This window comes from Molothrus aeneus, unplaced genomic scaffold (genome assembly GCF_037042795.1).
Source record: "Molothrus aeneus isolate 106 unplaced genomic scaffold, BPBGC_Maene_1.0 scaffold_30, whole genome shotgun sequence".
In the NCBI taxonomy this organism is placed as follows: Eukaryota; Metazoa; Chordata; class Aves; order Passeriformes; family Icteridae; genus Molothrus; species Molothrus aeneus.
In genome coordinates, this window is record NW_027098964.1 from 1,204,930 (window position 1) to 1,230,787 (window position 25,858).

General features: G+C 59.6%; 4 protein-coding genes across 8 annotated transcripts in view; 1 reads left to right on the forward strand and 3 right to left on the reverse strand.

The window, feature by feature from the left end:
* The window catches only part of ACTN4 (actinin alpha 4), a 35,327-nt gene extending 26,507 nt beyond the window's left edge, over positions 1–8,820 (forward strand). For 2 of the 4 annotated variants that reach the window (XM_066570602.1, XM_066570601.1), the window contains exons 15-22: positions 215–397; positions 1,084–1,218; positions 2,053–2,232; positions 2,811–2,957; positions 5,439–5,519; positions 5,731–5,793; positions 6,390–6,548; positions 7,331–8,820. In XM_066570602.1, coding sequence (XP_066426699.1) covers positions 215–397; positions 1,084–1,218; positions 2,053–2,232; positions 2,811–2,957; positions 5,439–5,519; positions 5,731–5,793; positions 6,390–6,548; positions 7,331–7,489 — 1,107 coding nt within the window. In that variant the 3' untranslated portion in view covers positions 7,490–8,820. The remainder of the gene's footprint in view (positions 1–214; positions 398–1,083; positions 1,219–2,052; positions 2,233–2,810; positions 2,958–5,438; positions 5,520–5,730; positions 5,794–6,389; positions 6,549–7,330) is intronic. The other 2 variants (XM_066570603.1, XM_066570604.1) reach the window with 1 other exon arrangement.
* Positions 8,821–10,323: 1,503 nt separating this feature from the next.
* On the reverse strand, positions 10,324–19,309 carry LGALS4 (galectin 4). Its single transcript, XM_066570645.1, has 10 exons — positions 18,822–19,309; positions 18,143–18,231; positions 16,739–16,940; positions 15,012–15,131; positions 14,686–14,709; positions 14,110–14,154; positions 13,962–13,991; positions 13,372–13,460; positions 11,879–12,050; positions 10,324–10,625 (listed from the first exon to the last, which is right to left on the reverse strand). The coding sequence occupies exons 1-10, from the start codon at positions 18,864–18,866 to the stop codon at positions 10,479–10,481; spliced, it is 963 nt and encodes a 320-aa protein (XP_066426742.1). The 5' UTR covers positions 18,867–19,309; the 3' UTR covers positions 10,324–10,478.
* A 657-nt stretch (positions 19,310–19,966) lies between these two features.
* LOC136570252 (histone H3.3A) lies at positions 19,967–21,989 on the reverse strand. 2 transcript variants are annotated; one of them, XM_066570762.1, is made up of 4 exons: positions 21,876–21,989; positions 21,272–21,415; positions 20,832–20,985; positions 19,967–20,202 (listed from the first exon to the last, which is right to left on the reverse strand). In XM_066570762.1, exons 2-4 carry the CDS (start codon positions 21,397–21,399, stop codon positions 20,074–20,076), a joined length of 411 nt encoding a protein of 136 aa, XP_066426859.1. In that variant the 5' UTR covers positions 21,400–21,415; positions 21,876–21,989; the 3' UTR covers positions 19,967–20,073. The 2 variants fall into 2 exon arrangements, with proteins under 2 accessions (XP_066426859.1, XP_066426860.1); XM_066570763.1 differs by lacking the exon at positions 19,967–20,202 and adding an exon at positions 20,544–20,633.
* Positions 21,990–23,047: 1,058 nt separating this feature from the next.
* Positions 23,048–25,828, reverse strand: SELENOW (selenoprotein W). The gene is made up of 5 exons (XM_066570774.1): positions 25,776–25,828; positions 25,369–25,393; positions 25,201–25,254; positions 24,601–24,675; positions 23,048–24,493 (listed from the first exon to the last, which is right to left on the reverse strand). Exons 1-5 carry the CDS (start codon positions 25,805–25,807, stop codon positions 24,419–24,421), a joined length of 261 nt encoding a protein of 86 aa, XP_066426871.1. The 5' UTR covers positions 25,808–25,828; the 3' UTR covers positions 23,048–24,418.
* Between the last annotated feature and the right edge of the window lie 30 nt (positions 25,829–25,858).

The following is a 25,858-nucleotide window of genomic DNA, read 5'->3' on the forward strand; positions in this document are numbered from 1 at the left end:
CAGTGGATGATTCAGTGGATGATTCCGTGGAGTTGATTCAGTGGATGATTCTGTGGGTGATTCAGTGGAGTTGATTCAGTGGATGATTCTGTGCAATTATTCAGTGGAGTTGATTCTGTGGATGTTTCAGTGGAGTTGATTCTGTGGATGTTTCCGTGGAGGGTTTGAGCAGTGGTCCCGTGCCGTCGTTCATTGTGCCCCCCATGTCCCGCAGGGTCTGATCACGGCTCACGAGCAGTTCAAGTCGACGCTGGGGGACGCGGACCGGGAGCGGGAGGCGATCCTGGGCATCCAGGGGGAGGCTCAGCGCCTGGCGGAGCTGCAGGGGCTGCAGCTGCCGGGGAGCAACCCCTACACGTCCGTCACGGCCCAGGTCATCAACTCCAAGTGGGAGCGGGTACGGGGCAGCCGCGCGCCCTTGGCCACCTTTGGCCGCCCTTTGCCACCCTTGGCCGCCCTTTGCCCTCCCTTGCCCGCCCTTGGCCACCCTTTGGCCGTCCTTGGCCGCCCTTTGGCCGCCCTTTGCTGCCCTTGGCCACCCTTTGCCCTCCCTTGCCCGCCCTTGGCCGCCCTTGGCCGCCCTTTGCCCTCCCTTGGCCACCCTTTGCCCTCCCTTGGCCGCCCTTTGCCCTCCCTTGCCCGCCCTTGGCCCACCTTTGGCCACCCTTTTCCTGCCCTTTGCCCTCCTTTGGCCACCCTTTGCCTGCCCTTTTCCTGCCCCTTTCCTGCCCTTGGCCGCCCTTTGGCCGCCCTTGGCCGCCCTTTCCCTCATTTTCCTCACCTTTCCCATCCTTTTCCCCACCTTTCCCACCCTTTTTCCCACTTCTCTGTTTTCTCCCACCTTTCCCACCCTTTTTCCCACTTCTCTGTTTTCTCCCACCTTTCCCACCCTTTTTCCCACCTTTCCCACCCTTTTCCCCACCTTTCTTGCTGTTTTGTCCCCTTGTTCTGCAGTTTTCCCCCTTTCCCTGCAATTATTCCTCTTTCCCATCAGGATTTCCTACCCTTTTCCCATTTTTCCCAGTTTCCCATCAGGGTTTCCCACCCTTTTCCCGTTTTCCCCCCGTTTTGCCGCGTTCCCAGGTGCAGCAGTTGGTGCCCAAGCGGGACCAGGCGCTGCAGGAGGAGCAGAACCGGCAGAACTCCAACGAGCACCTGAGGAGGCAGTTTGGGAACCAGGCCAACCGCGTGGGGCCCTGGATCCAGACCAAGATGGAGGTCGGGAACGCTGGGGGCACTGGGGGCGATGGTGGACATGGTGGGATGGGGAGGGTGGACATGGTGGACATGGTGGACATGGTGGGATGGGGAGGGTGGACATGGTGGACATGGTGGACATGGTGGAGATGGTGGACGTGGATAGGGTGAAGATGGTGGAGACAGTGGCATGGTGAAGAAGGTGGCCTGGTGGAGGTGGAGAAGGTGGAGGTGGTGGGGATGGTGCAGATGGTGGCGATGGAGATGGAGAAGGTGGAGATGGACGGATGGTGGAGATGGTGGAGATGGAGATGGTGGGGATGGTGGAGATGGTTGGGATGGTGGATATGGTGGCATGGTGAAGATGGTGGATATGTTGGGATGGTGGAGATGATGGAGATGGTGGAGCTGGTAGAGATGGACAGGGTGGGGATGGAGATGGAGATGGTGGGGCTGGTGGAATCAGCTCTGGGATCACCCCAGGATGATCCGGTGGGAGGTGCCGGGAGGGCCGGGATCATTGGGATTGATCAGCCCTGGAATCGCCCTGGTGGGATCCGGTGGGGCCGGGATCATTGGGATCAGCTCTGGAATCGCTCTGGGGAGGGCCGGGCTCGTTGGGGTTGATCAGCCCTGGAATTGCCCTGGTGGGATCTGGGATCATTGGGGTTGATCAGCCCTGGAATCGCCCTGGTGGGATCTGGGATCATTGGGATCAGCCCTGGAATTGCCCTGGTGGGATCTGGGATCATTGGGGTTGATCAGCCCTGGAATCGCCCTGGTGGGATCCGGTGGGGCCGGGCTCGTTGGGGTTGATCAGCCCCGGGTCAAACGCCGCCGTGGCCGCGTCCCCAGGAGATCGGGCGCATCTCCATCGAGATGAACGGCACCCTGGAGGACCAGCTGAGCCACCTGAAGGAGTACGAGCAGAACATCGTGGAGTACAAGCCCAACCTGGAGCTGCTGGAGCAGCAGCACCAGCTGGTGCAGGAGGCGCTCATCTTCGACAACCAGCACTCCAACTACACCATGGAGGTGGGGCCTGCCCTTGGGGTCACCAAGGGGGATTTGGGGGTCACCAAAGGGGTTTGGGGGTCACCAAAGGGGATTTGGGGTCACTCTGAGGGTATTCGAGGTTGTCCCTCAGGGTTTGGGGTCATCCTGTGGGGTCAACCCAAGGAGATTTGAGGTTGTTGGGGTCATCCTTTGGGGTCAACCCAAGGAGATTTGAGGTTGTCCCAAGGGGCTGGGACTGGGGAGGGAGGGAGGGACAGGTCCCACAGGGATTTGGGGATCCCAGGGAAGGAGGAGTCCCAGGGAGGGGATTTGGGGTCCCAGGGAGGGGATTTGGGGGTCCCACAGGGATTTGGGGGTCCTAGGGAGGGGATTTGGGGTCCCGGGGAGGGGATTTGGGGGTCCCACAGGGATTTGGGGGTCTCAGGGTGGGCAGCAGGCCCTGGTGCTCCAGAGCTGGGGTTCCAGCTGGGCTCTCACAGAACTGGGGTCATTCAGGGGGATCAGGACCACGCCACGGGCCCTGGATCCCTGCCAGGGTGCTCGGGGGGCTCGGGGTGCTCAGGTGCTCAGGGTGCTCCTTTTCCCCCGGGCTGCAGCACCTGCGCGTGGGCTGGGAGCAGCTGCTGACCACGATCGCCCGAACCATCAACGAGGTGGAGAACCAGATCCTGACCCGCGACGCCAAGGGCATCAGCCAGGAGCAGATGCAGGAGTTCCGCGCCTCCTTCAACCACTTCGACAAGGTCGGGGATCCCGGGGGATCCTGGGGGATCCTGGGGGGCTGGGATGGAGCTGGGATGGAGCTGGGGATGGAGCTGGGATGGAGCTGGGATGGAGCTGGGGATAGAGCTGGGATGGAGCAGGGATGGAGCCCAGGATGGAGCTGGGATGGAGCTGGGATGGAGCCCAGGATGGAGCTGGGATGGAGCTGGGATGGAGCTGGGATGGAGCCCAGGATGGAGCCGGGATGGAGCCGGGATGGAGCTGGGATGGAGCCCAGGATGGAGCTGGGATGGAGCTGGGATGGAGCTGGGATGGAGCTGGGATGGAGCCCAGGATAGAGCAGGGATGGAGCAGGGATGGAGCTGGGATGGAGCTGGGATGGAGCAGGGATGGAGCCAGGATGCAGCCCAGGACTGAGCTGGGATGGAGCTGGGATGGAGCAGGGATGGAGCCCAGGATGGAGCTGGGATGGAGCTGGGATGGAGCAGGGATGGAGCTGGGATAGAGCTGGGATGGAGCAGGGATGGAGCTGGGATGGAGCTGGGATGGAGCTGGGATAGAGCTGGGATGGAGCTGGGATGGAGCCCAGGATGCAGCCCAGGATGGAGCTGGGATGGAGCTGGGATGGAGCTGGGATGGAGCAGGGATGGAGCCCAGGATGGAGCTGGGATGGAGCTGGGATGGAGCTAGGATAGAGCTGGGATGGAGCTAGGATGGAGCCCAGGATGGAGCAAGCATGGAGCCCAGGATGGAGCTGGGATGGAGCTGGGATGGAGCTGGGATGGAGCTGGGATGGAGCTGGGATGGAGCCCAGGATGGAGCTGGGATGGAGCTGGGATGGAGCTGGGATGGAGCTGGGATAGAGCTGGGATGGAGCTGGGATGGAGCCCAGGATGCAGCCCAGGATGGAGCTGGGATGGAGCTGGGATGGAGCTGGGATGGAGCTGGGATGGAGCAGGGATGGAGCCCAGGATGGAGCTGGGATGGAGCTGGGATGGAGCCCAGGATGGAGCAGGGATGGAGCTGGGATGGAGCTGGGATGGAGCTAGGATAGAGCTGGGATGGAGCTAGGATGGAGCCCAGGATGGAGCAAGCATGGAGCCCAGGATGGAGCTGGGATGGAGCTGGGATGGAGCTGGGATGGAGCTGGGATGGAGCCCAGGATGGAGCTGGGATGGAGCTGGGATGGAGCTGGGATGGAGCTGGGATGGAGCCCAGGATGGAGCTGGGATGGAGCTGGGATGGAGCTGGGATGGAGCAGGGATGGAGCCCAGGATGGAGCTGGGATGGAGCTGGGATGGAGCTGGGATGGAGACTGGGATGGAGCTGGGATGGAGCCCAGGATGCAGCCCAGGATGGAGCAGGGATGGAGCCCAGGATGGAGCTGGGGATAGAGCTGGGATGGAGCCCAGGATGGAGCCCAGGATGGAGCTGGGATGGAGACTGGGATGGAGCCCAGGATGGAGCTGGGATGGAGCTGGGATGGAGCAGGGATGGAGCTGGGATAGAGCTGGGATGGAGCAGGGATGGAGCTGGGATGGAGCTGGGATGGAGCTGGGATAGAGCTGGGATGGAGCTGGGATGGAGCCCAGGATGCAGCCCAGGATGGAGCTGGGATGGAGCTGGGATGGAGCTGGGATGGAGCAGGGATGGAGCCCAGGATGGAGCTGGGATGGAGCTGGGATGGAGCTAGGATAGAGCTGGGATGGAGCTAGGATGGAGCCCAGGATGGAGCAAGCATGGAGCCCAGGATGGAGCTGGGATGGAGCTGGGATGGAGCTGGGATGGAGCTGGGATGGAGCTGGGATGGAGCCCAGGATGGAGCTGGGATGGAGCTGGGATGGAGCTGGGATGGAGCTGGGATAGAGCTGGGATGGAGCTGGGATGGAGCCCAGGATGCAGCCCAGGATGGAGCTGGGATGGAGCTGGGATGGAGCTGGGATGGAGCTGGGATGGAGCAGGGATGGAGCCCAGGATGGAGCTGGGATGGAGCTGGGATGGAGCCCAGGATGGAGCAGGGATGGAGCTGGGATGGAGCTGGGATGGAGCTAGGATAGAGCTGGGATGGAGCTAGGATGGAGCCCAGGATGGAGCAAGCATGGAGCCCAGGATGGAGCTGGGATGGAGCTGGGATGGAGCTGGGATGGAGCTGGGATGGAGCCCAGGATGGAGCTGGGATGGAGCTGGGATGGAGCTGGGATGGAGCTGGGATGGAGCCCAGGATGGAGCTGGGATGGAGCTGGGATGGAGCTGGGATGGAGCAGGGATGGAGCCCAGGATGGAGCTGGGATGGAGCTGGGATGGAGCTGGGATGGAGACTGGGATGGAGCTGGGATGGAGCCCAGGATGCAGCCCAGGATGGAGCAGGGATGGAGCCCAGGATGGAGCTGGGGATAGAGCTGGGATGGAGCCCAGGATGGAGCTGGGATGGAGCCTGGGATGGAGCTGGGTTGAGCTGCTCCTGGTTTCCCTCATTTTCCCCCATTTCTGTGTTTGCCCAGGACCACGGCGGTGCTCTGGGTCCTGAGGAGTTCAAGGCCTGTTTGATCAGCCTGGGCTACGACGTGGAGAACGACCGGCAGGTACTGCCTGCTTCCTCCTCATCCTCATCCTCATCCTTCCTTCAATTCCTTCCTAAATTCCAAAATTCCTTCCGGGATTCCTTCCTCCCTTTCCTTCCATCCTTTCCTGGGCCGGTTTTCTCCTCTAACGGATTCTCTGCTTTTCTCTCCCTCTTCCTCCTCCCTTTCCCTTTCCCTCTTCCTCTCCTCCTCCTCCTCCTCCTCCCGGCAGCCCAAGCGCCGCACGGACTCCAACGATTTCCGCGCCCTGCTGGGCTCTGCAGGATCTGGCCTGGTAACCTCCTCCTTTTCCTGCCTTTTCACCTTTGATTTCCTCCTTTTTCCTCCTTTTTCCCTCCTTTTTTCCGTCCTTTTTTCCATCCTTTTTCCATCCTTTATTCCATCCTATTTCCCTCCTTTTTCCATCCTTTTTTCTTCCATTTTTCCATCATTTTTCCATCCTTTTTCCCTCCTTTTTTCCATCCATTTTTCCTCCTTTTTTCCATCCTTTTTCCCTCCTTTTTCCCTCCTTTTTCCATCCTTTTTTCCTCCCTTTTCCCTCCTTTTTTCCATCCTTTTTCCCTCCTTTTTCCATCCTTTTCTCCTCCCTTTTCCATCCTTTTCCCTCCTTTTTCCCTCCATTTTTCCATCCTTTTTTTCCTCCATTTTTCCATCCTTTTCTCCTCCCTTTTCCATCCTTTTCCCTCCTTTTCCCCTCCATTTTTCCCTCCTCTTTCCCTCCCTTTCCCGCCCCATCCCCACGGCGGGATGAGGAAGTCGCTGTGGGTCCCCCCCGGAGCCGTGGAGCATCTCCAGCATTCCGGGGGCTCCGGAAGGTTCTGGAGCAGCCCGGGGCAGCAGCAGAGCCCCCGACGCCGCCTGTCCCCGCAGGGCGACGCGGAATTCCAGCGCATCATGGCCGTGGTGGATCCCAACGGCAGCGGCAGCGTCACCTTCCAGGCCTTCATCGACTTCATGTCCCGGGAGACCACGGACACGGACACGGCCGAGCAGGTCATCAACAGCTTCCGCGTGCTGGCCGGGGACAAGGTGGGCACCGGGGCTGGGCGGGGACAGCGGAACCCTTGGGCGACCCTGGGGATTGCGGCTGGGGCCTGGGCACCGCTGCTGCAAAGCTCATCAGTCCCCTGGTGGGATCGCTGCGGCTCTGTTAACCCACGGGTTTCCCCGTTTTCCCCCGTTTTTCTCCACTTTCCCTGTCTTTCCCCCATTTGCCCCCATTTCCTCTACTTTCCCCCCGTTTTACCCCATTTTACCCCATTTTCTGCCCATTTTTCTCCCATTTTACCCCCATTTTCCCCCATTTTTCTCCCGTTTACCCTCATTTTCCTCTGTTTCCCCCCCTTTCCCTCCATTTCCCCCCATTTTTCCCATTTGCACGTTTTTTCCCCATTTCCCCGTTTTCCCCCTGCTTTTCCCCATTTTCCCCCCGTTTTCCCCCATTTTCCCCCCATTCCCCCCATTTTCCTCCCGTTTCCCCCATTTTCCCCCTTTTCCCCCCATTTTCCCCCTTTTCCCCCCATTTCCCCCTTTTCCCTCCCTTTTCCCCCATTCCTCCCATTTCTCCCATTTTGCCCCATTTTCCCCCATTTCCCCCCCATTTTCCCCTCATTTCCCCCCCATTTCCCCCTCCATTTCCCCTTCCATTTTTTCCCCCATTTCCCCCCCATTTTCCCCCATTTCCCTCCCATTTTCCCCATTTCCCCCCATTCCCCCCATTTATTTTCCCCCATTTTCCCCCCATTTATTTCCCCCCGTTTATCCCCCCCGTTTATCTCCCCGCGTTTCTCCCCCGCTCTGTCTGTGCCCAGAACTACATCACGGCGGCGGAGCTGCGCCGGGAGCTGCCGGCGGCGCAGGCCGAGTACTGCATCGCGCGCATGGCGCCCTACGCCGGCCCCGACGGCGTCCCCGGCGCCCTGGACTACAAATCCTTCTCCACGGCGCTCTACGGCGAGAGCGACCTCTGAGCGGGGATCCCCCGGACCCCCCGGGATCCCCCGGATCCCCCAGGAGCCCCGGGATCCCCCAGGATCCCCCGGATCCCCCAGGAGCCCGGATTCCTGACAGTCCCCAATGGTGCCAGATCCCCCCCGAGGGTCCCCCCCGGATCCTTGAGGATCCCGGATTCCCGACAGTCCCAGATCCCCCGGGGATCCCCGAGGGCCCTCGGGATCCCCAGCGGTCCCGGATCCCTCAGGATCCCCCAGGACCCTCCAGGATCCCGGGTCCCCGACCGTCCCCAACAGTCCTGGATCCCCAAGGATCCCCGATGGTCCCTGATGGCCCCAGATCCCCAAGGGTCCCCAAGGATCCCCCAGGATCCCCTGATGGTCCCTGATGGTCCCCGGTGATCCTGGATCCCCCATGATCCCCGAGGATCCTGGATTCCCAAACTGTCCCTCAGGATCCCCCAGGATCCCCAATGAACTCAGATCCCTGAGGATCCTGGATTCCTGACGGTCCCAGATCCCCCGGGATCCCCGAGGATCCCCAAACCCCCCAGCCCGCCTCCTACTATGCAACAGTTGATTGATCTTGGGATATTTCGGGGTGCAATTCCCACTTTTCCTCGGGTTCCGCCTCCCGCGGGGCCTGGCCGCGCCCGGAAATGGTTATTTTTGGTAACGAGAACGCAGAAAGAGAGAGAGAAAAAGAGAAATTCCCGCTGTTTTCCACGGGATCAGCGGCGCAGCCCGAGGGTTCCCTCTCCCCTCGCGTTTCCCCCACTTCTCACGTAATTTATGGGGAAAAATTCGGGGTTTTAGGGGGGTTTTTTTTTTTAGGTTTTTCACTCACATTCCCGCCTCGGAGCAGCGTTTTGTGGACCAAAAAAAAAAAAAAAAAATGGGGGAAATAAGGGGGGAATAGGGAAAAAAGGTGAGAAACGCGAAGCGCGGAAAAAAATTAGGAGGAAAAATAAAAATGTGGAGAGAAATGGAAAATTAGGAAAAAAATAAAGAGAAATGAAAAATGTGGAAAAATTAGGAGAGGAATGAGGAAAATCATAGAGAAATCTGGAGGAATACAGAAAAAATATGGGAAAATTATGATAAATAAAGGAGAGTAAGGAGAAAAATCAAGAGAGAAATAAGGAGAACTGTGGAAAAGTACTAAAAATTAAGAGAAATGAGGAAAATTATGAGAAATCCACCTAATAAAGCGCCTGATCCTGGAAAATTTTGACGGGAAGCAGAAAATTCCGGTTTCCTTTATAACTTTACGGATTTATTATATAAATATATATTCACGTAGCAGCTTCTTTGTCCTGTAATTAAAATATTGCTGGAAAAAAAAAAAACAACAACCTCTGGGATCTTGGAGTTTTTGTGCTCACTTTTCCCCCAGGTACAGCCAACGAGATAATCTTGAGGGGACAGAATTACCACTTTGAGGTAAAAATGAGATTGTTGGGAAGGGACATTTAGGGGCTAAAATTGAGGTGATTTTTTTTGGATGGGTCAGGACAATTGTGGGGGTAAAACCTGAGGTGTCTGTAAGTGATGGAAGGAATACTTCTGGGGTAAAATGTGAGTGCAGGGGCCCTAAGTTGTATTGGGGGTTTTCCCCCCATGTTCACCATCCTTTTTTCTCTCCCCTTTCCCACACTTTTTCCCTCACTTTTTTTTCTTTCTTGCCTCACATTTTCTGCGTTTTCTCCTGGACTTTTCCCCTCACATTTCCCTTTCTTTTCCCCTCACATTTCCCTCTGTCTTCTCCTCACGTTTCTCTTTCTTCTCCCCTCACGTTCTCCGCCCGTTTTCCCCTCACGATTCCTGCCCTTTTCTCCCCTCACATTTCTCTCACTTTCCCCCTCACATTTCCCTCCCTTTTCCCCTCACATTTCCTCCACTTTTCTCCTCACATTTCCCATTTTTCCCTTCACGATTCCCGCCCTTTTCTCCCTTCACGTTTCCCGCCCTTTTCTCCCCTCACGATTCCCGCCCTTTTCTCCCCTCACATTTCTCTCTTCTCCCCTCACATTTCCCTCCATTTTCCCCTCACATTTCCCTTTCTTTCCTCCTCACATTTCCCTCCCTTTTCCCCTCACATTTCCCTTTCTTTTCCCCTCACTTTTCTCTCTTCTCCCCTCATGTTTCTCGCCCTTTTCTCCCCTCACGATTCCCACCCTTTTCTCCCCTCACATTTCTCTCTTCTCCCCTCACATTTCCCTCCATTTTCCCCTCACATTTCCCCCCTTTTCCCCTCACATTTCTCTCTCTTATCCCCTCACGTTTCCCCCTCTTTTCTCCCCTCACACTTCCCTCTCTTTTCCCCTCACATTTTTGTCTCTTCTCCCCTCACAATTCCCGCCCTTTTCTCCCCTCACGATTCCCGCCCTTTTCTCCCCTCACATTTTCCCACACTTTTCTCCCCTCACGATTCCTTCTCTTTTCCCCTTCTCATTTCCCCTCCTTTCTCCCCTCACATTTCCCTCTATTTTCCCCTCACATTTCTCTCTTCTCCCTTCACATTTCCCTCCCATTTCCCCTCATGATTCCCTCTCTTTTTTCCCCTCACATTTCCCCCCCTTTTCCCTCACATTTCTCTCTCTTGTCCCCTCATGATCCCCACCCTTTTCTCCCCTCACATTTTCCTCTCTTTTCCCCTCATATTTCCCTCTCTTTCATCTCATGTTTCACCCCCTTTCCCCCTCACATTTCCTCCCTTTTCCCCTCACATTTCCCTTTCTTTTCCCCTCACATTTCTCTCTCTTCTCCCCTCATGTTTGCCTTTTTTTCCCTCACATTTCCCTCTTTTCCCCTCACCTTCCCCACCCATTTTCCCCTCAAGTGTCCCGAGCTGGAGCAGGCAGGAGCAGCTTTATTGAGGTCAGTGTTGGGAGAGGATAATGGGGGCATTTGAGGGGGGCAGTTCTGGGGCACTTACAGGGCAGCTATGGGGCAGTAATGGGGCTGTTGCAGGGCAGTTTTAGGGCACAGACAGGACACTCGTGGGTCAGAAATGGACGTAGGACAGGACCACATCGCCCTCGATCTCCAGCACGTCCACGTGGGGCCCGGCTGGCACCCGGTGGTGGAAATCGAAGAGCGGCTGCCCCTGGACGAACACCTTGAAGCGATGGTTCCCGCAGCGGATCGACAGCTGGGGACGGGAACGGGGGACAAGCGTCACCTCAGGGACCCCCAAAATCACCCCAGAGACCCCAAAGTCACCTCAGATATCCCCAGAGTCACCTCAGGGACCCCCAGAATTACCCCAGAGACACTCAGAGTCACCCCAGAGACCCCAAAGTCACCTCAGATACGCCCAGAGTCACCCCAGAGACCCTGAAACCACCACAGGGACCCCCAGAGTCACCCCAGAGCCCCTCCCCAGACCCTGAACCCGTCCCCGCTCCCCTGGCCGTGACCCCAAGCCCTCTCTGAGGACCCCAGGCCCTCTCTGAGGACCCCAAGCCCCTCTGTAAGGTCCCCAAGCCCCTGGCCGTGACCCCAAGCCCCTCTCTAAGGTCCCCAAGCCCTCTGTGAGGACCCCAAGCCCCTCTCTGTGACCCCCAAGCCCCTCTGTGAGGTCCCCAAGCCCTCTGTGAGGTCCCCAAGCCCTCTGTGAGGTCCCCAAGCCCCTGGCCATGACCCCAAGCCCCTCTGTGAGGACCCCAAGCCCTCTGTGAGGTCCCCAAGCCCTCTCTGAGGACCCCAAGCCCCTCGCTGTGACCCCAAACCCCTCTGTGAGGTCCCCAAACCCCTCTCTGAGGTCCCCAAGCCCTCTCTGAGGTCCCCAAGCCCCTCCCTGAGGTCCCCAAGCCCTCTCTGAGGTCCCCAAACCCCTCTCTGAGGTCCCCAAGCCCCTCCCTGAGGTCCCCAAGCCCTCTCTAAGGTCTCCAAGCCCCTCCCTGAGGTCCCCAAGCCCCTCCCTGAGGTCCCCAAGCCCTCTCTAAGGTCCCCAAGCCCTCTGTGAGGACCCCAAGCCCCTCTGTGAGCTCCCCAAGCCCCTCTGTGAGGTCCCCAAGCCCCTCTCTGAGGACCCCAACCCCTCTGTGAGGACCCCAAACCCCGCTCTGAGGTCCCCAAGCCCCCCTGTGAGCTCCCCAAACCCCTCTGTGAGGTCCCCAACCCCTCTCTGAGGTCCCCAAGCCCTCTGTGAGGACCCCAAACCCCTCTGTGAGGACCCCAAGCCCTCTGTGAGGACCCCAAACCCCTCTGTGAGGACCCCAACCCCTCTGTGAGGTCCCCAAGCCCTCTGTGAGGACCCCAAGCCCCTCGCTGTGACCCCAAACCCCTCTGTGAGCTCCCCAAACCCCTCTCTGAGGTCCCCAAGCCCTCTGTGAGGACCCCAAACCCCGCTCTGAGGACCCCAAGCCCTCTGTGAGCTCCCCGGAGCCCGTCCCCGCTCACGTCGAAGTAGCGGCCGCGCTGGAAGGGGCTGCAGCAGGGCAGGTCGCGCTCCTCCGCGCCCCAGCTGCCCCCCAGCAGCGCGTTCCGCACCACGGCGTCGCCCTCGTCCATCCTGGGGTTCAGGTGCAGCACCACGTCCCCCCCCGCGCCCGCCCGAAGGTTGACGTAGAACCTGGGGGGGTCGGGGAGATTCTGGGGGGGTCTGGGGGGATTTTGGGGGGGATTTGGGGGGGTTTGAGGGGGATTTGGGGGGTCCTGGAGTGTTGATGGGAGGTTTGAGGAGGATTTGGGGGATTTGGGGGTCCTGGGGTGGTGACAGGGGGGGATTTGGGGGGGATTTTGGGGGGTTTGAGGGGGGATTTGGGGGTCCTGGGGTGGTGACAGTGGCGGGGTTTGAGGGGGATTTGGGGGTCCTGGAGTGTTGATGGGAGGTTTGAGGAGGATTTGAGGGGATTTGGGGGGTCCTGGGGTGGTGACAGGGGGGGATTTGGGGGGGATTTTGGGGGGTTTGAGGGGGATTTGGGGGTCCTGGGGTGGTGACAGTGGCGGGGTTTGAGGGGGATTTGGGGGGTCCTGGAGTGTTGATGGGAGGTTTGAGGAGGATTTGGGGGATTTGGGGGTCCTGGGGTGGTGACAGAGGGGATTTTGGGGGGATTTTGGGGCGTTTGGGGGGGATTTGGGGATCTTAGGGTGGTGACGGGAGGTTTGGGGAGATTTGAGGGGGATTTGGGGGGTCCTGGAGTGTTGATGGGAGGTTTGAGGAGGATTTGAGGGGATTTGGGGGGTCCTGGGGTGGTGACAGGGGGGATTTTGAGGGGATTTTGGGGGGTTTGAGGGGGATTTGGGGGGAAATTTGGGGATCCTGGGGTGATGACAGGGGAGGTTTGGGGGGGATTTTTGGGGCGATTTTGGGGATCCTGGGGTTGTGATGGGGGGGGCTTAGGGGGAGGATTTGGGGTGTTTGGAGGGGGTTTGGGGAATTTGGAGGGGATTTTGGGGGGTTTGAGGAGGATTTTGGGGTGTTTGAGGGGGATTTCGAGGGGTTTGGGGGCATGCTGGGGGATTTTGTGGGGTTTAGGGGGGATTTCGGGGGTTTGGGGGGGATTTTGGGGGTCCTGGAATGGTAACAGGGGGGCTTAGGGAGGATTTTGGGGGATTTTGGGGTGTTTGGGGAGGATTTTGGGGTGTTTGAGGGGGATTTCAAGGGGTTTGGGGGGGATTTTGGGGTCCTGGGGTGGTAACAGGGGGGCTTAGGGGGGGATTTGGGGGGGTTTGGGGAGGATTTTGGGGTGTCTGGGGATCCTGAGGTGGTGACGGAGACTTTGGGGTCGGGGCAGGTCGAAGATGGGCTCTTGTGAAAGGTTTTGGGGTCCTGGGGCGGATTTTGGGAGGGTTTTGGATCCTGGGAGGCGCCGCAGGGGAGTTTGGGGGCCCGGGCGGGTTTGGGGGGTCCCAGGGGGATTTTGGGGCGGGGTCCTGGGGGTCCCCAGTACCTGCTGGCGTGGTGGGGCACGAAGCCCTTGATGACGATGGTTTTTTTGGGGATCAGCCCCCCCGGGATGGTGGCAATGAAGGGGACGGGCTGGGGGGGCACAAACGGGGGGCTCAGAGTGGGGTGAGACCCCCCCAGAACCCAAATCCCACCCTCAGAGCCCCCCAAACCCCCCCAAAATCACCCCTGGAGCCACCCCAAAACACCCAAATCACCCCAAAACTTCTGGGACCCCCAATCCCCCCTTGAGCCACCCCAAACCCCCCTCAGGACCCCCAAATCCCCCCTTGAATCACCCAAATCCCCCTTTAAGCCACCCCAAAACCCCCTGGGACCCCCAAATCCCCCCTTGAGCCACCCCAAAACACCCAAATCACCCCAAACCCCCGGGGACCCCCAAACCCCCCTTGAGCCACCCCAATCCCCCTCCAGGACCCCCAAATCCCCCCTTGAATCACCCAAATCCCCTTTTAAGCCACCCCAAAACCCCCGGGGACCCCCAAATCCCCCAGGTCCCTCCCCAGAACCTCAAATCCCCCTTTAAGCCACCCCAAACCCATCCCAGGACCCCCCAATCCCCCCCAAACTCACCGGGTGGAGGGTGGGGGGCTGCCCCATCACCTGTGGGGCACAATTTGGGGTCAGTGGGGTGGGGGTCGCACCCGGGGAACCCCCCCTGTTGGGGAAGGGGTGAATTTTGGGGTTTGGGTGAATTTTGGGGGGACCCCTCCCCACTCACCGGCAGGTTACAGTCGGGGTAGATGGGGGTGACCTGGGGGGCGTCCTGGGGGGGAAACAGAGGTTAGGGGGACCCCAAAATCACCTGGGGACCCCAAAATCCACCTGGGGACCCCAAAACTCACCTGGGAAACTCAAAATCCACCTGGGGACCCCCAAAATCCACCTGGGGACCCCCCAAATTCACCTGGAAAACTCAAAATCCACCTGGGGAACCCCAAAATCATCTGGGGACCCCCAAAATCCACCTGGGGACCCCAAAACTCACCTGGGAAACTCAAAATCCACCTGGGACCACCCAAAAATCATCTGGGGACCCCCAAAACTCAGCTGGGGACCCCCAAAACTCACCTGGGAAACTCAAAATCCACCTGGGGAACCCCAAAATCATCTGGGGACCCCAAAATCCACCTGGGGACCCCCAAAATCCACCTGGGCACCTCCTAAATCCATCTGGGACTCCAAAAAATCCCCTGGGGATCCCAAAAAATCACCTGGGGACCCCCCAAATCCACCCGGGACCCCCCTAAATCCACCTGGGGACCCCCAAAAATCACCGGGGCCCCCCCAGACTCACCGGGACGCACGGGGGAAACGCTCCCTGTAAGGGAAGAGGGGGAGTCAGAGGAGTTTTGGGGTGCGGGGGGGAATTTTGGGGTCCGGGGGGGGAATTTTAGGGTTCAGGGGTGGAATTTTGGGGTTTAGAAGTGAAATTTTGGGGTCCAGGGGTGGAATTTTGGAATCCGGGTTGTTTTTGGGGTGCAGTTTTTGGGGTCTGTGATTGGTTTTAGGGTCCGGGTGTGGCTTTTAGGGTGCCGTTTTTGGGGTTCAGGGTGGTTTTTAGGGCCCGGGGTGGTTTTTGGGGTGCCGTTTTTGGGGTTCAGGGGTTTTTTAGGGTCTCACCCCTCCACCCAGCACCGAGGCCGAGTGCAGCTCCAGGTCCCCGTCCACGTTCACGGCCGTCACCTGCTCCGGGGGCAGCCGGTGCGGGAACTCCTCGTAGAAGGTGCCGTTCACCAGGATCTGGGTGGGCACGGGGGAAAGGGGGATCAGGGACCCCAAAACACCCCCAGTATACACCCTGGGACCCCAAAATACCCTGAATATACACCCTGGGACCCCAAAATACACCCAGGACATCCCAAATACCCCGAATATACACCCTGGGACCCCAAAATACACCCGGGACACCCCAAATACCCCGAATATACACCCTGGGACCCCAAAATACACCTGGGACATCCCAAATACCCCGAATATACACCCAGGGACCCCAAAATACCCCTGGGACACCCCAAATACCCCGAATATATACCCTGGGACCCCAAAATACACCCAGGACATCCCAAATACCCCGAATATACACCCTGGGACCCCAAAATACACCCAGGACATCCCAAATACCCCGAATATACACCCTGGGACCCCAAAATACCCCCTGGGAGACCCCAAATACCCCGAATATACACCCTGGGACCCCAAAATACCCCTGGGAGACCCCAAATACCCCGAATATACACCCTGGGACCCCAAAATACACCCAGGACATCCCAAATACCCCAAATATACACCCTGGGACCCTAAAATACCCCTGGGACACCCAAAATACACCCGGAACATCCCAAAATACACCCAGGACATCCCAAATACCCCGAATACACCCTCAGGAACCCCAAAATAGCCCTGGGAGACCCCAAATACCCACCCAGAAATCCCAAATACACCAGGACACCCCAAAATACCCCCAGAACCCCCCCCAAGCCCCCCCAAAAGACCTCAAATCCCCCCCTAAGGACCCCAAATTCCCCCAAATCCCTTTGTCCGTACCCGGTACCCCTCGGGGGTGACGCTGATCACCATCTCGAAGGCTCCCCAATCCCCTAAAGCCCCTAAATCCCCCATGCCATACCCGGTAGCCCTCGGGGGTGACGCTGATCGCCATCTCGAAGGCTCCCAAACCCCCTAAAGCCCCTAAATCCCCCCTCAATGATCCCAAATCCCCTTGTCCGTACCCGGTACCCCTCGGGGGTGACGCTGATCACCATCTCGAAGGCTCCCCAATCCCCCAAACCCCCTAAAGCCCCCAAATCCCCTTGTCCATACCCTGTACCCCTCCGGGGTGACGCTGATCACCATCTCGAAGGCTCCCCAATCCCCCAATCCCCTAAAGCCCCTAAACCCCCTCTGCCATACCCGGTAGCCCTCGGGGGTGACGCTGATCACCATCTCGAAGGCTCCCCAATCCCCTAAAGCCCCTAAATCCCTTTGTCCGTACCCGGTACCCCTCGGGGGTGACGCTGATCACCATCTCGAAGGCTCCTAAACCCCCTCAATGATCCCAAACCCCTCTGCCATACCCGGTAGCCCTCGGGGGTGACGCTGATCACCATCTCGAAGGCTCCCCAATCCCCTAAAGCCCCTAAATCCCCCCTCAATGATCCCAAATCCCCTGTCCATACCCGGTACCCCTCGGGGGTGACGCTGATCACCATCTCGAAGGCTCCCAAACCCCTCAATGATCCCAAACCCCTCTGCCATACCCGGTACCCCTCGGGGGTGACGCTGATCACCATCTCGAAGGCTCCCCAATCCCCCAATCCCCTAAAGCCCCTAAATCCCCTCTGCCATACCCGGTACCCCTCGGGGGTGACGCTGATCACCATCTCGAAGGCTCCCCCCGGGCACAGCGGCCGCAGCTCCCGGCGCTGCTCGTCCCCCCAGTGCCCCCCCCGGCGGCTGTTGAGCACCGCGAGCCCGGCCCCGAAGCGGGGATTGACGTGCAGGGCCACGTCCGCCTCCTCCTGCGGGCCCGCGGCCAGGTTCACGCGGAACCTGGGGACAGCCGGGACACCGGAGTGTCACCTGGGGCACCCAGTGTCACCCAGGGTCACCCAGTGTCATCCATTGTCACCTCAGTGTCACCCAATGTGCCCCCAGGACCCCCACCCCAGCCAGGTTCACGCGGAACCTGGGGACAGCCGGGACACCGGAGTGTCACCCGGGGCACCCGGTGTCACCCAGGGTCACCTCAGTGTCACCCAGGGTCACCCAGTGTCATCCATTGTCACCTCAGTGTCACCCAGTGTCACCCAGTGTCACCCAGTGTCACCCAGGGTCACCTCAGTGTCACCCAGTGTCACCCAGTGTCACCCAGGGTCACCCAGTGTCATCCATTGTCACCTCAGTGTCACCCAATGTGCCCCCAGGACCCCCACCCCAGCCAGGTTCACGCGGAACCTGGGGACAGCCGGGACACCGGAGTGTCACCTGGGGCACCCAGTGTCACCCAGGGTCACCCAGTGTCATCCATTGTCACCTCAGTGTCACCCAATGTGCCCCCAGGACCCCCACCCCAGCCAGGTTCACGCGGAACCTGGGGACAGCCGGGACACCCCAGTGTCACCTGGGGCACCCGGTGTCACCCAGGGTCACCCAGTGTCATCCATTGTCACCTCAGTGTCACCCAATGTGCCCCCAGGACCCCCGCCCCAGCCAGGTTCACGCGGAACCTGGGGACAGCCGGGACACCCGAGTGTCACCCCAGTGTCACCCAGTGTCACACAGTGTCACCCAGTGTCACCCGGTGTCACCCAGTGTCACCCAGTGTCACCGTCATCCATTGTCACCTGTGTCACCCCAGTGTCACCCGGTGTCACCTGCATCACCTGAGTCAGTGTCACCTCAGTGTCACCTCAGTGTCATCCATTGTCACCTGTGTCACACGGGGTCACCCAACGTCCCCCCGCGACCCCCACCCCAACCAGGTTCAGGTGTCCCCCCAGTGCCCTCCCAGTGCCCCCCCAATGTCTCCAATTCCCCCCAATCCCCTCCCAGTGCCCCCCCAATGTCTCCAATGTCCCCCAGTGCTCTCCCAGTGCCCCCAGTCCCCCCCTAAATGTCCCCAAATCCCCTCCCAGTGCCCCCCAGTCCCTCCCAGTGGATCCCAGTGGATCCCAGTCCCTCCCAGTGCCCCCCCAGTCCCTCCCAGTGCCCCCCAGTGGATCCCAGTGGATCCCAGTGGATCCCAGCATTACCATTCGGCCTGGGGGGTCACCACCCCCTGCACGTACACGGCCATGCCGGGCCAGAGCCCCCCGGGCACGGGGGCCACGTAGGGCAGGGGCTGGGGGGACAAACGGGGGGTCAGGGGACCCCAAAATGGCACTGGGGGGGTGACAGTGACCCCAGTGTCACCAACGGGGGCACAGGGACCCCAAAATGGCACTGGGGGGGTCAGGGGGACCCCAAAATGGCACTGGGGGGTCAGGGGGACCCCAGTGTCACCAACGGGGTGAAAGGGACTCCAAAATGTCCCAGGGACCCCCCCCAAAACCCCCTCCCCCCATTTTTTGGGGTGACAGGGACCCCCCCCCCCCCCACCCCAGGCCCTTCCCCCCCGGTTTTTGGGGTGTCAAGGTCCCCAAATGTCCCTCCTGGAGCGACAATGACCCCAAATCTCCCAGAGACCGCCCCCAGCCCCTTCCCCCCATTTCTGGGGTCCCCCCCAGCCCCATTTCAGGGTGACAGGGACCCCAAAATGTCCCAGAGACCCCCCCAAACCCCCTCCCCCCGGTTTTGGGGGTGACAGGGCCCCCAGATGTCACTGGGAGGGTGGCGGGGACCCCAGATTGTCCCTCCCAAGGACCCCAAAATGTCCCATAGACCCCCCCTGCCCATTTTGGGGGCACCCCCAGCCCCTCCGGGGGTACCCACCGGGTTGTAGGAGGGCTGGTACCCGGGTGGGGGCACGAACGCCATGGCGGCAGCGGTGACAAGGAGGTGACAGCGGTGACAAAGGTGACAAACAGGTGACAAAGGTGCCGAAGGCGCCACCAGGGTCCCTTTATAGCCCCGGGGCCCCTCCCCAGTTCCGGCCCCTCCCAGGGCGCGCGCCCGGACCTTGATAAGGGACAGATAAGGGACACGGTGGGGGCTGGGGACACCGGGGGACCTTTGGTGCCACACCTGGCGCAGGTGGCACCGCCAGGCCCGGACTCTGCCCCGGGTGCGGCAGCGGGGAGGGGACAACGGCGACCTCGGGACACGCGGTGGCACCACGGGGACACCCGGACGGGGGGTGGCACCGTGGGGACACCTTGGGGACACCTTGGGGACACCCCCAGAGCCCCGGTGGCACCTTGGGGACACCCCCAGAGCCACGGTGGCACCTTGGGGACACCTTGGGGACACCCTCAGACCCCTGATGGCACCTTGGGGACACCCCCAGGGCTGTGGTGGCACCTTGGGGACACAGGGGTGCTGTCCCCCTCCCTGGGTTTTGGGGTGAAAGGCGAAGATTTGAGGAATTCCAAAGGAAATCCAGAACTTTCCATGGGATTTTCTCTTTATTCCAACAGGGCAGCACTGACCTCCTCCCCGCCCCCCCCCCCAAAGTTCCCATCTTTCCCCCAAAAAATTCTCGTTTTTTCCCCCCCGAAAAAAATCCCATTCCCCCCCGCCCCAAAAAATTCTTGGTTTTCTCCCCAAAAATTCCCATTTTCTGCCAAAAAAAATTCCCATTTTCTCCCCCCAAAAAATCCCATTTTCTCCCCAAAAAATTTGCATTTTCTCCCCAAAATATTCCCATTTCCCCCCCCCAAAATTCCTCTTTTCCCCCCCAAAAATTCCCATTTTCCCCCAAAAATTCCCATTTTCCCCCCCAAAAAATTCCCGTTTTTCCCCCCAAAAAATCCCATTTTTGCAAAAAAAAAATCCCATTTCCTCCCCCCCAAAAAATCCCCAATTTCCCCCCAAAAAATTCCCATTTCCCCCCCCAAAATCCCCAACTTTCCCCCCCAAAAAATTCCCATTCCCCCCCCAAATTCCTCTTTTCCCCCAACAACTCCCACTCCCCCCCGAACCCGCGCGTAGAAAAACGTGGAGCCCCCAATTGTACAAAAAGCGGAGGAATCGGCCCCGGAATCGCCGCCTTCGGGGGCTGCCGGAGCTCCCGGCGCCGCGTTTGTCAGGCGCGCTCGCCGCGGATGCGCCGCGCCAGCTGGATGTCCTTGGGCATGATGGTGACGCGCTTGGCGTGGATGGCGCACAGGTTGGTGTCCTCGAAGAGCCCCACCAGGTACGCCTCGCTGGCCTCCTGGGGGGACAGCCACGGGGTCACCTGTCTGTCTGTGCCACCCCTGTGTCCGTCTGTCCCACCCCTGTGTCGCTGTGTCCCCAAACAGCCCCACCAGGTACGCCTCGCTGGCCTCCTGGGGACAGGGGTGACAGCCACGGGGTCACCTGTCCCTCTGTGCCACCTCTGTGTCCCCAAACAGCCCCACCAGGTACGCCTCGCTGGCCTCCTGGGGACAGGGGTGACAGCCACGGGGTCACCTGTCCCTCTGTGCCACCTCTGTGTCCCCAAACAGCCCCACCAGGTACGCCTCGCTGGCCTCCTGGGGACAGGGGTGACAGCCACGGGGTCACCTGTCCCTCTGTGCCACCCCTGTGTCACCTCCCTGTCCATCTGTCCCACCCCTGTGTCCGTCTGTCCCTGTGTCCCACCAGGTACGCCTCGCTGGCCTCCTGGGGACAGGTAAGGGACACCGGTGTGACACCCACAGGTGACACAGGTGACACCAATGGCGGCGCTCTGGAAGCACAGGTTGGTTTTGGGCTGTCACTATCGGTACCTGGCTGTCCCCAGGTGTGTCCCAGGTGTGCCCAGGCGTGTCCCAGGTGTGCCCACGTGTGTCCCTCACCTGTCCCAGGTGTGTCCCTCACCTGCAGTGCCCCGATGGCCGCGCTCTGGAAGCGCAGGTCGGTTTTGAAGTCCTGCGCGATCTCCCGCACCAGCCGCTGGAACGGAAGCTTCCGGATCAGCAGCTCCGTGGATTTCTGGTAGCGCCGGATCTCGCGCAGCGCCACCGTCCCGGGGCTGGGGACACGCACGGGGGACATTGGGGACGCTGACGGGGCACCCCACGCTCACCTGTGCCACCTCTGGGGCCCTGTGTCCCACCTGTGCCCCACCTGTGTCACTGTCACCCACCCGCACCACTGTGACCCACCTGCGTCCCCTCCCTGTCCCAGTCCCTCCCAGTCCCCCCCGTATCTTCCCCGTCCCCCCCAGTGTCTCCAATGTCCCCCAGTCCCTCCCAGTGTCCCCAGACTCCCCAGTGTCCCCTCAGTCCCTCCCAGTCCCCCCCAGTTTCCCCAGTTACCGGTAGCGATGCGGTTTCTTGACGCCCCCCGTGGACGGCGCGCTCTTCCGGGCCGCCTTGGTGGCCAGCTGCTTGCGCGGCGCTTTGCCGCCGGTGGATTTCCGAGCCGTCTGCTTGGTGCGGGCCATCCCGGGCCGTCACAGCCTGAGCGCGCCGGGAGCGGCGGGGAGAGAAACGGGGGGAAAAAAAACGGGAAAAACGGGAAAAACCGGGAGAGAGGACCGCGCGCGGCCTACGCGACTACAACTCCCAGCAGCGCCCCGCGCAGCCTCACGTGATGGCAACCCAGCGCCTGATTGGTTGAGCGCGACGCCGGCGCAGTCGCGAACTGCAACACCCAGAAGCCTCCGCGAACCCCCCGCTGATTCGCCGGAGTGGCGGCGCTCACGCGCCCTGCCTTTGATAGACGTGCCTCGCAGCCAATCAGGTCGCGGCCTTCTGGCCAATCAGCGCGCGGCACCGCACGGAAGGCGGGACTAAGGAGCAGCGTCTCCTCAGGCGACCCCGGCCCCCCCCAACGCTCCCCCGGTACCGGAGCCTTCCCGGTGCTTCCCCCCCACCCCTCCCCGGTACCGACCGCCGACCGCCGCCGCGCTCCCGGTACCTGCGAGCGGCGCTGGCGGCGGCGCTGGAGCCGTGCGGGTCCCGCGGTGCAGCTGCGGCGGCTTCGATCTCCCCCTTCCCGCCTTTCCCGGCAGAAAATGGCGGGTCCCGGCTGAGGGCGGTTCCCGTCGTGCCCCGCGCGCGGCGGGGCGGGAACGGGGGGGGTCGGCTGAGGTGAGGCCGCGCCGCCATCTTGGGCGCCGTGAGGGCCTGAGGGGATCCGGGGGCTTTTTCCGCCTCAAAATTCCATAATTCTATAATTCCCGTAATTCTCGTAATTTTCCAACTCTGGGATGTTCGGTTTTGGGGGGTTTAGGCTGGAGCATGGGGCTTGGAAGAGCTCGGAGCGAGGCCGTGCCGCCATCTTGGGTGCTGCGAGGGCCTGAGGGGATCCGGGAGCTTTTTCCACCTCAAAATTCCATAAATTCCATAATTCCCATCATTCCCATAATCTCCCAACTATGGGATGATCGGTTTTGGGAGGTTTAAGATAAAGGAAGATAAAGGACGGGGTTTGGGAGAGCTTGGAGCGAGGCTGTGCCGCCATCTTGGGCGCCATGAGGGGCCTGAGGAGATCCGGGAGGTTTTTCCACCTCAAAATTCCACAATTTCATAATTCCAGTAATTAACATAATTCCCATAATTTCCCAACTCTGGGATGTTCGGTTTTGGGATTTAAGAAAGAGAATGGAGTTTGGAAGAGCTCAGAGTGAGGCATTATTGTTCTCTATTCCCATAAAAACACCTGGTAGGATCCCGCAAAAAAAACCCCACAAAACAAATGAAAAAAAACCAAAAACCCCCACAAAACCAACCAAAAACCCCCAAAATCCACAAAACCAACCAAAACCTTCTTGGTTTTCCGTTTTTTATTCCCAAGAGGAGCAGTTCCATGACTTCATTACTTTTGTTTTAGGATTAAGTGGATGAAACTTTGAAGAACTCAAAGTGTGTTGATCCCAAAAAAGCCCTGAAACAACCCAAAAATCCCAAACTAAAGCCATCCTTTTATTCCCAAAATGAATAATTTCACAATGCTACGATTCTGGTTTTTAGGATTAAGCAAAAAACCAGAATTTGGAAGGGCACAGCCCCCATCCCTCCTCCCTCAACTCCATTTTCCTCTAAAACCACTTAAAACCAAAACCAGCCCAAAATCCACCCAAATCTGGCTCAAATTTCTGATGTTTTATTCCCAAAAGGCCACAAAGTTGAGGGTGAAGAACAAATAAATGAGGGAATAATCAAATAATTGGGTATTTTCAGTGGTTTAAAAGAGCTTTCCCCATTTTTCAGCCTGTCAGGGAGTGTTCCGTAGGAGGAAAATCCCAAAAAAAGCCAAATTTGGCTCAAAACGGCGTCGGCAAAGGCAGCTCAAGGAAAGGAGGAGGATCCAGAGCCAGGGGAAGGATTTGGGGCTAAAAATGGGATTTTTGGGAGGGGGAGGAAAAATATTTTGGGGTGGGATAGGAAGGATTTGAGGCAGATTGAAATAATTAGGGGGGGGGTCTGAGGGATTTGGGGGGAAATTTGAGGGGTTTTGGGTGAAATTTGAGGATTTAGGGTGGGATTTTTGGGATTTTGGGTGGGATTTGGAGGATTTTGGATGGGATCTGAAAGTTTAGAGTGGAATGAAGGGACCTGGGGGTGAAATTTGAGGATTTGGGGTGGGCTCGGAGGGTTTGGGGTGGGATTTGAAGGGTTTAGGGTGGGATTTGAAGGATTTAGGGTGGGCTCGGAGGGTTTGGGGTGGGTTTAGGGTGGGCTCAGAGGGTTTGGGGTGGGATTTGAAGGGTTTAGGGTGGGATTTAAGGATTTAGGGTAGGATTCAGGGTGGGCTCAGAGGCTTTGGGGTGGGCTCAGGGTGGGCTCTGCCCCCCCAGCCCCGTTGTCCCCCCCGTGCGGGGTCAGGGCAGCGCCCGGTGCCGGCGGCGTTTCGGCGATTCCCGTCATGGAGCGCGGGGGGGTGGGGCTGGGGGGGCAGCGCTGTCGCGACACGTCCCGATAGCAACGGAGATCCGGCGATGTCTCGCGATATATCGTGATATTATCTCCTGATATATCGTGATATTATCTCCTGATATATCGTGATACCCAGCGATATCTCCTGATATCTCCTGATATATCGTGATACCCAGTGATATCTCCTGATATCTCCCGATATATCGTGATACCCAGCGATATCTCCTGATATCTCCCAATATATCGTGATACCCAGCGATATCTCCTGATATATCGTGATACCCAGCGATATCTCCTGATATCTCCTGATATATCGTGATACCCAGCGATATCTCCTGATATCTCCTGATATATCGTGATACCTGGTGATACCTCTTGCTATCTCCTGATATATCCGCCGATATCCAGCACTATATCGCGATATTCATTGGTATTTCCCAATATATCGCGATGTATCCGCTGATATCTGCACTGTATCACACTATTCACTGATGTTTCCCGATATCTCCCGATATATCGTCATATCTGCTGCTATCTCGCGCTGTATCGCGACATGTCGCGACGGAGCCCCCCTAGCGGGGCCTAGGCCAGGCAGGACTCAATGGCGGCCACGATCTTGAGCAGTTTGGGGTCGCTGTCCACGAAGCCATCGCCGTTCTGGGGGGGGGACACCCCAAAATGGGGACGGGGACCCCAAAATGGGGACGGGGACCCCAAAATGGGGACGGGGACCCCAGAATGGGGGTGGGGGGAGGGGCACCCACCTTTTTGGAGTGGACCAGGTGTCCCCCCACGGTCACCTCAAACCATCCCGTCACCTCCGGGGTGCCCTGGCCGCTCTGGGGGGGTGGGGGGCAGCTGAGAGACCCCCAAAATGCCCCCGGGGACCCCACCCCAAAAACCCCGGGATCCCCCCCCAAATCCTCTGGATTCCACCCCAAAAACCCCGGGATCGCCCCCAAAATCCCCCTGGGAACCCCACCCCAAAAACCCCGGGATCCCCCCCCAAAATCCTCGCTGGGAACCCCACCCCAAAAACCCCGGGATCCCCCCCAAAATCCCCCTGGGAACCCCACCCCAAAAACCCCGGGATCCCCCCCAAAATCCTCGCTGGGAACCCCACCCCAAAAATCCCAGGATTGCCCCCAAAATCCCCCCGGGGACCCCACCCCAAAAACCCCGGGATCCCCCCCCAAAATCCTCTGGATTCCACCCCAAAATTGTGGGGTCCCCCAGCCCCGAATCACCCCAGACCCCCCAAATCTGGGGACCCCGGCCCCAAATCACCCCAGACCCCCCCAAATCTGGGGACCCCGGCCCCAAATCACCCCAGACCCCCCCAAATCTGGGGACCCCGGCCCCACCACGTCCAGGGCTCCCGGGAAGCGCCGCTCCAGTTCCTGCTTCAGTTTCACAAACTGCAATTGAGGAGGGGTCTCCAGTGGGGAGGGGGCTCCCCCTGCATATTTTGGGGTCCCCCCCCCGGATTTTGGGGAGGGGGCGGTCACAAAAGGGGTGGGGGAGGGGCTCACCTTGGGTTTGTAGCCTCAGGCTCCGCTGGGGGATGGGCAGAGAGGGGGCGATAAAAATGGGACCCCCAACCCATTTTGGGATTGGGGACCCTCAGCCCAAATTGGGGACCCTCACCCGGAATTGGGGACCCCTCCCAGAATTGGGGACCCTCACCCGGAATTGAGGACCAGCCCCAGAATTGGGGACCCCCCCATGGAATTGGGGACCCTCACCCAGAATTGGGGACCCCCCCGGAATTGGGGACCCCCCCGGAATTGGGAACAAGCCCAGAATTAGGGACACACCCCCCAGGATTAGCGACACCCACCCCCCAGAATTTGGGCCCCCCCGAGGATCAGGGACCCCCCCCCCAGAATTGTGGACCCCCCCCAGAATTGGGGACCCCCCAGTTTGGGCCCCCCGGTACCAGTAGAGGACATGGACTCGGAGCGGCGCCATGGCGGCAACTGCGCATGCGCGGGAGGGGCGGGGCCAGGGCAACCAGTGCGG

Excerpts from the sequence above, each read along its gene's own strand:
- LGALS4 (XM_066570645.1), bottom strand. The coding sequence starts at position 18,866 with ATGGCGTTCGTGCCCCCACCCGGGTACCAGCCCTCCTACAACCCG. Across the intron at positions 14,710-15,011 it reads CCTCGGTGCTGGGTGGAGGG|GGAGCGTTTCCCCCGTGCGT; the intron begins GTGAGACCCTAA and ends CTTCCCTTACAG. Across the intron at positions 14,155-14,685 it reads CGTTTCCCCCGTGCGTCCCG|GACGCCCCCCAGGTCACCCC; the intron begins GTGAGTCTGGGG and ends TTTCCCCCCCAG.
- LOC136570252 (XM_066570762.1), bottom strand. The coding sequence starts at position 21,399 with ATGGCCCGCACCAAGCAGACGGCTCGGAAATCCACCGGCGGCAAAGCG. Across the intron at positions 20,986-21,271 it reads AAGAAACCGCATCGCTACCG|CCCCGGGACGGTGGCGCTGC; the intron begins GTAACTGGGGAA and ends GCGTGTCCCCAG. Across the intron at positions 20,203-20,831 it reads CGGCCATCGGGGCACTGCAG|GAGGCCAGCGAGGCGTACCT; the intron begins GTGAGGGACACA and ends CTGTCCCCCCAG.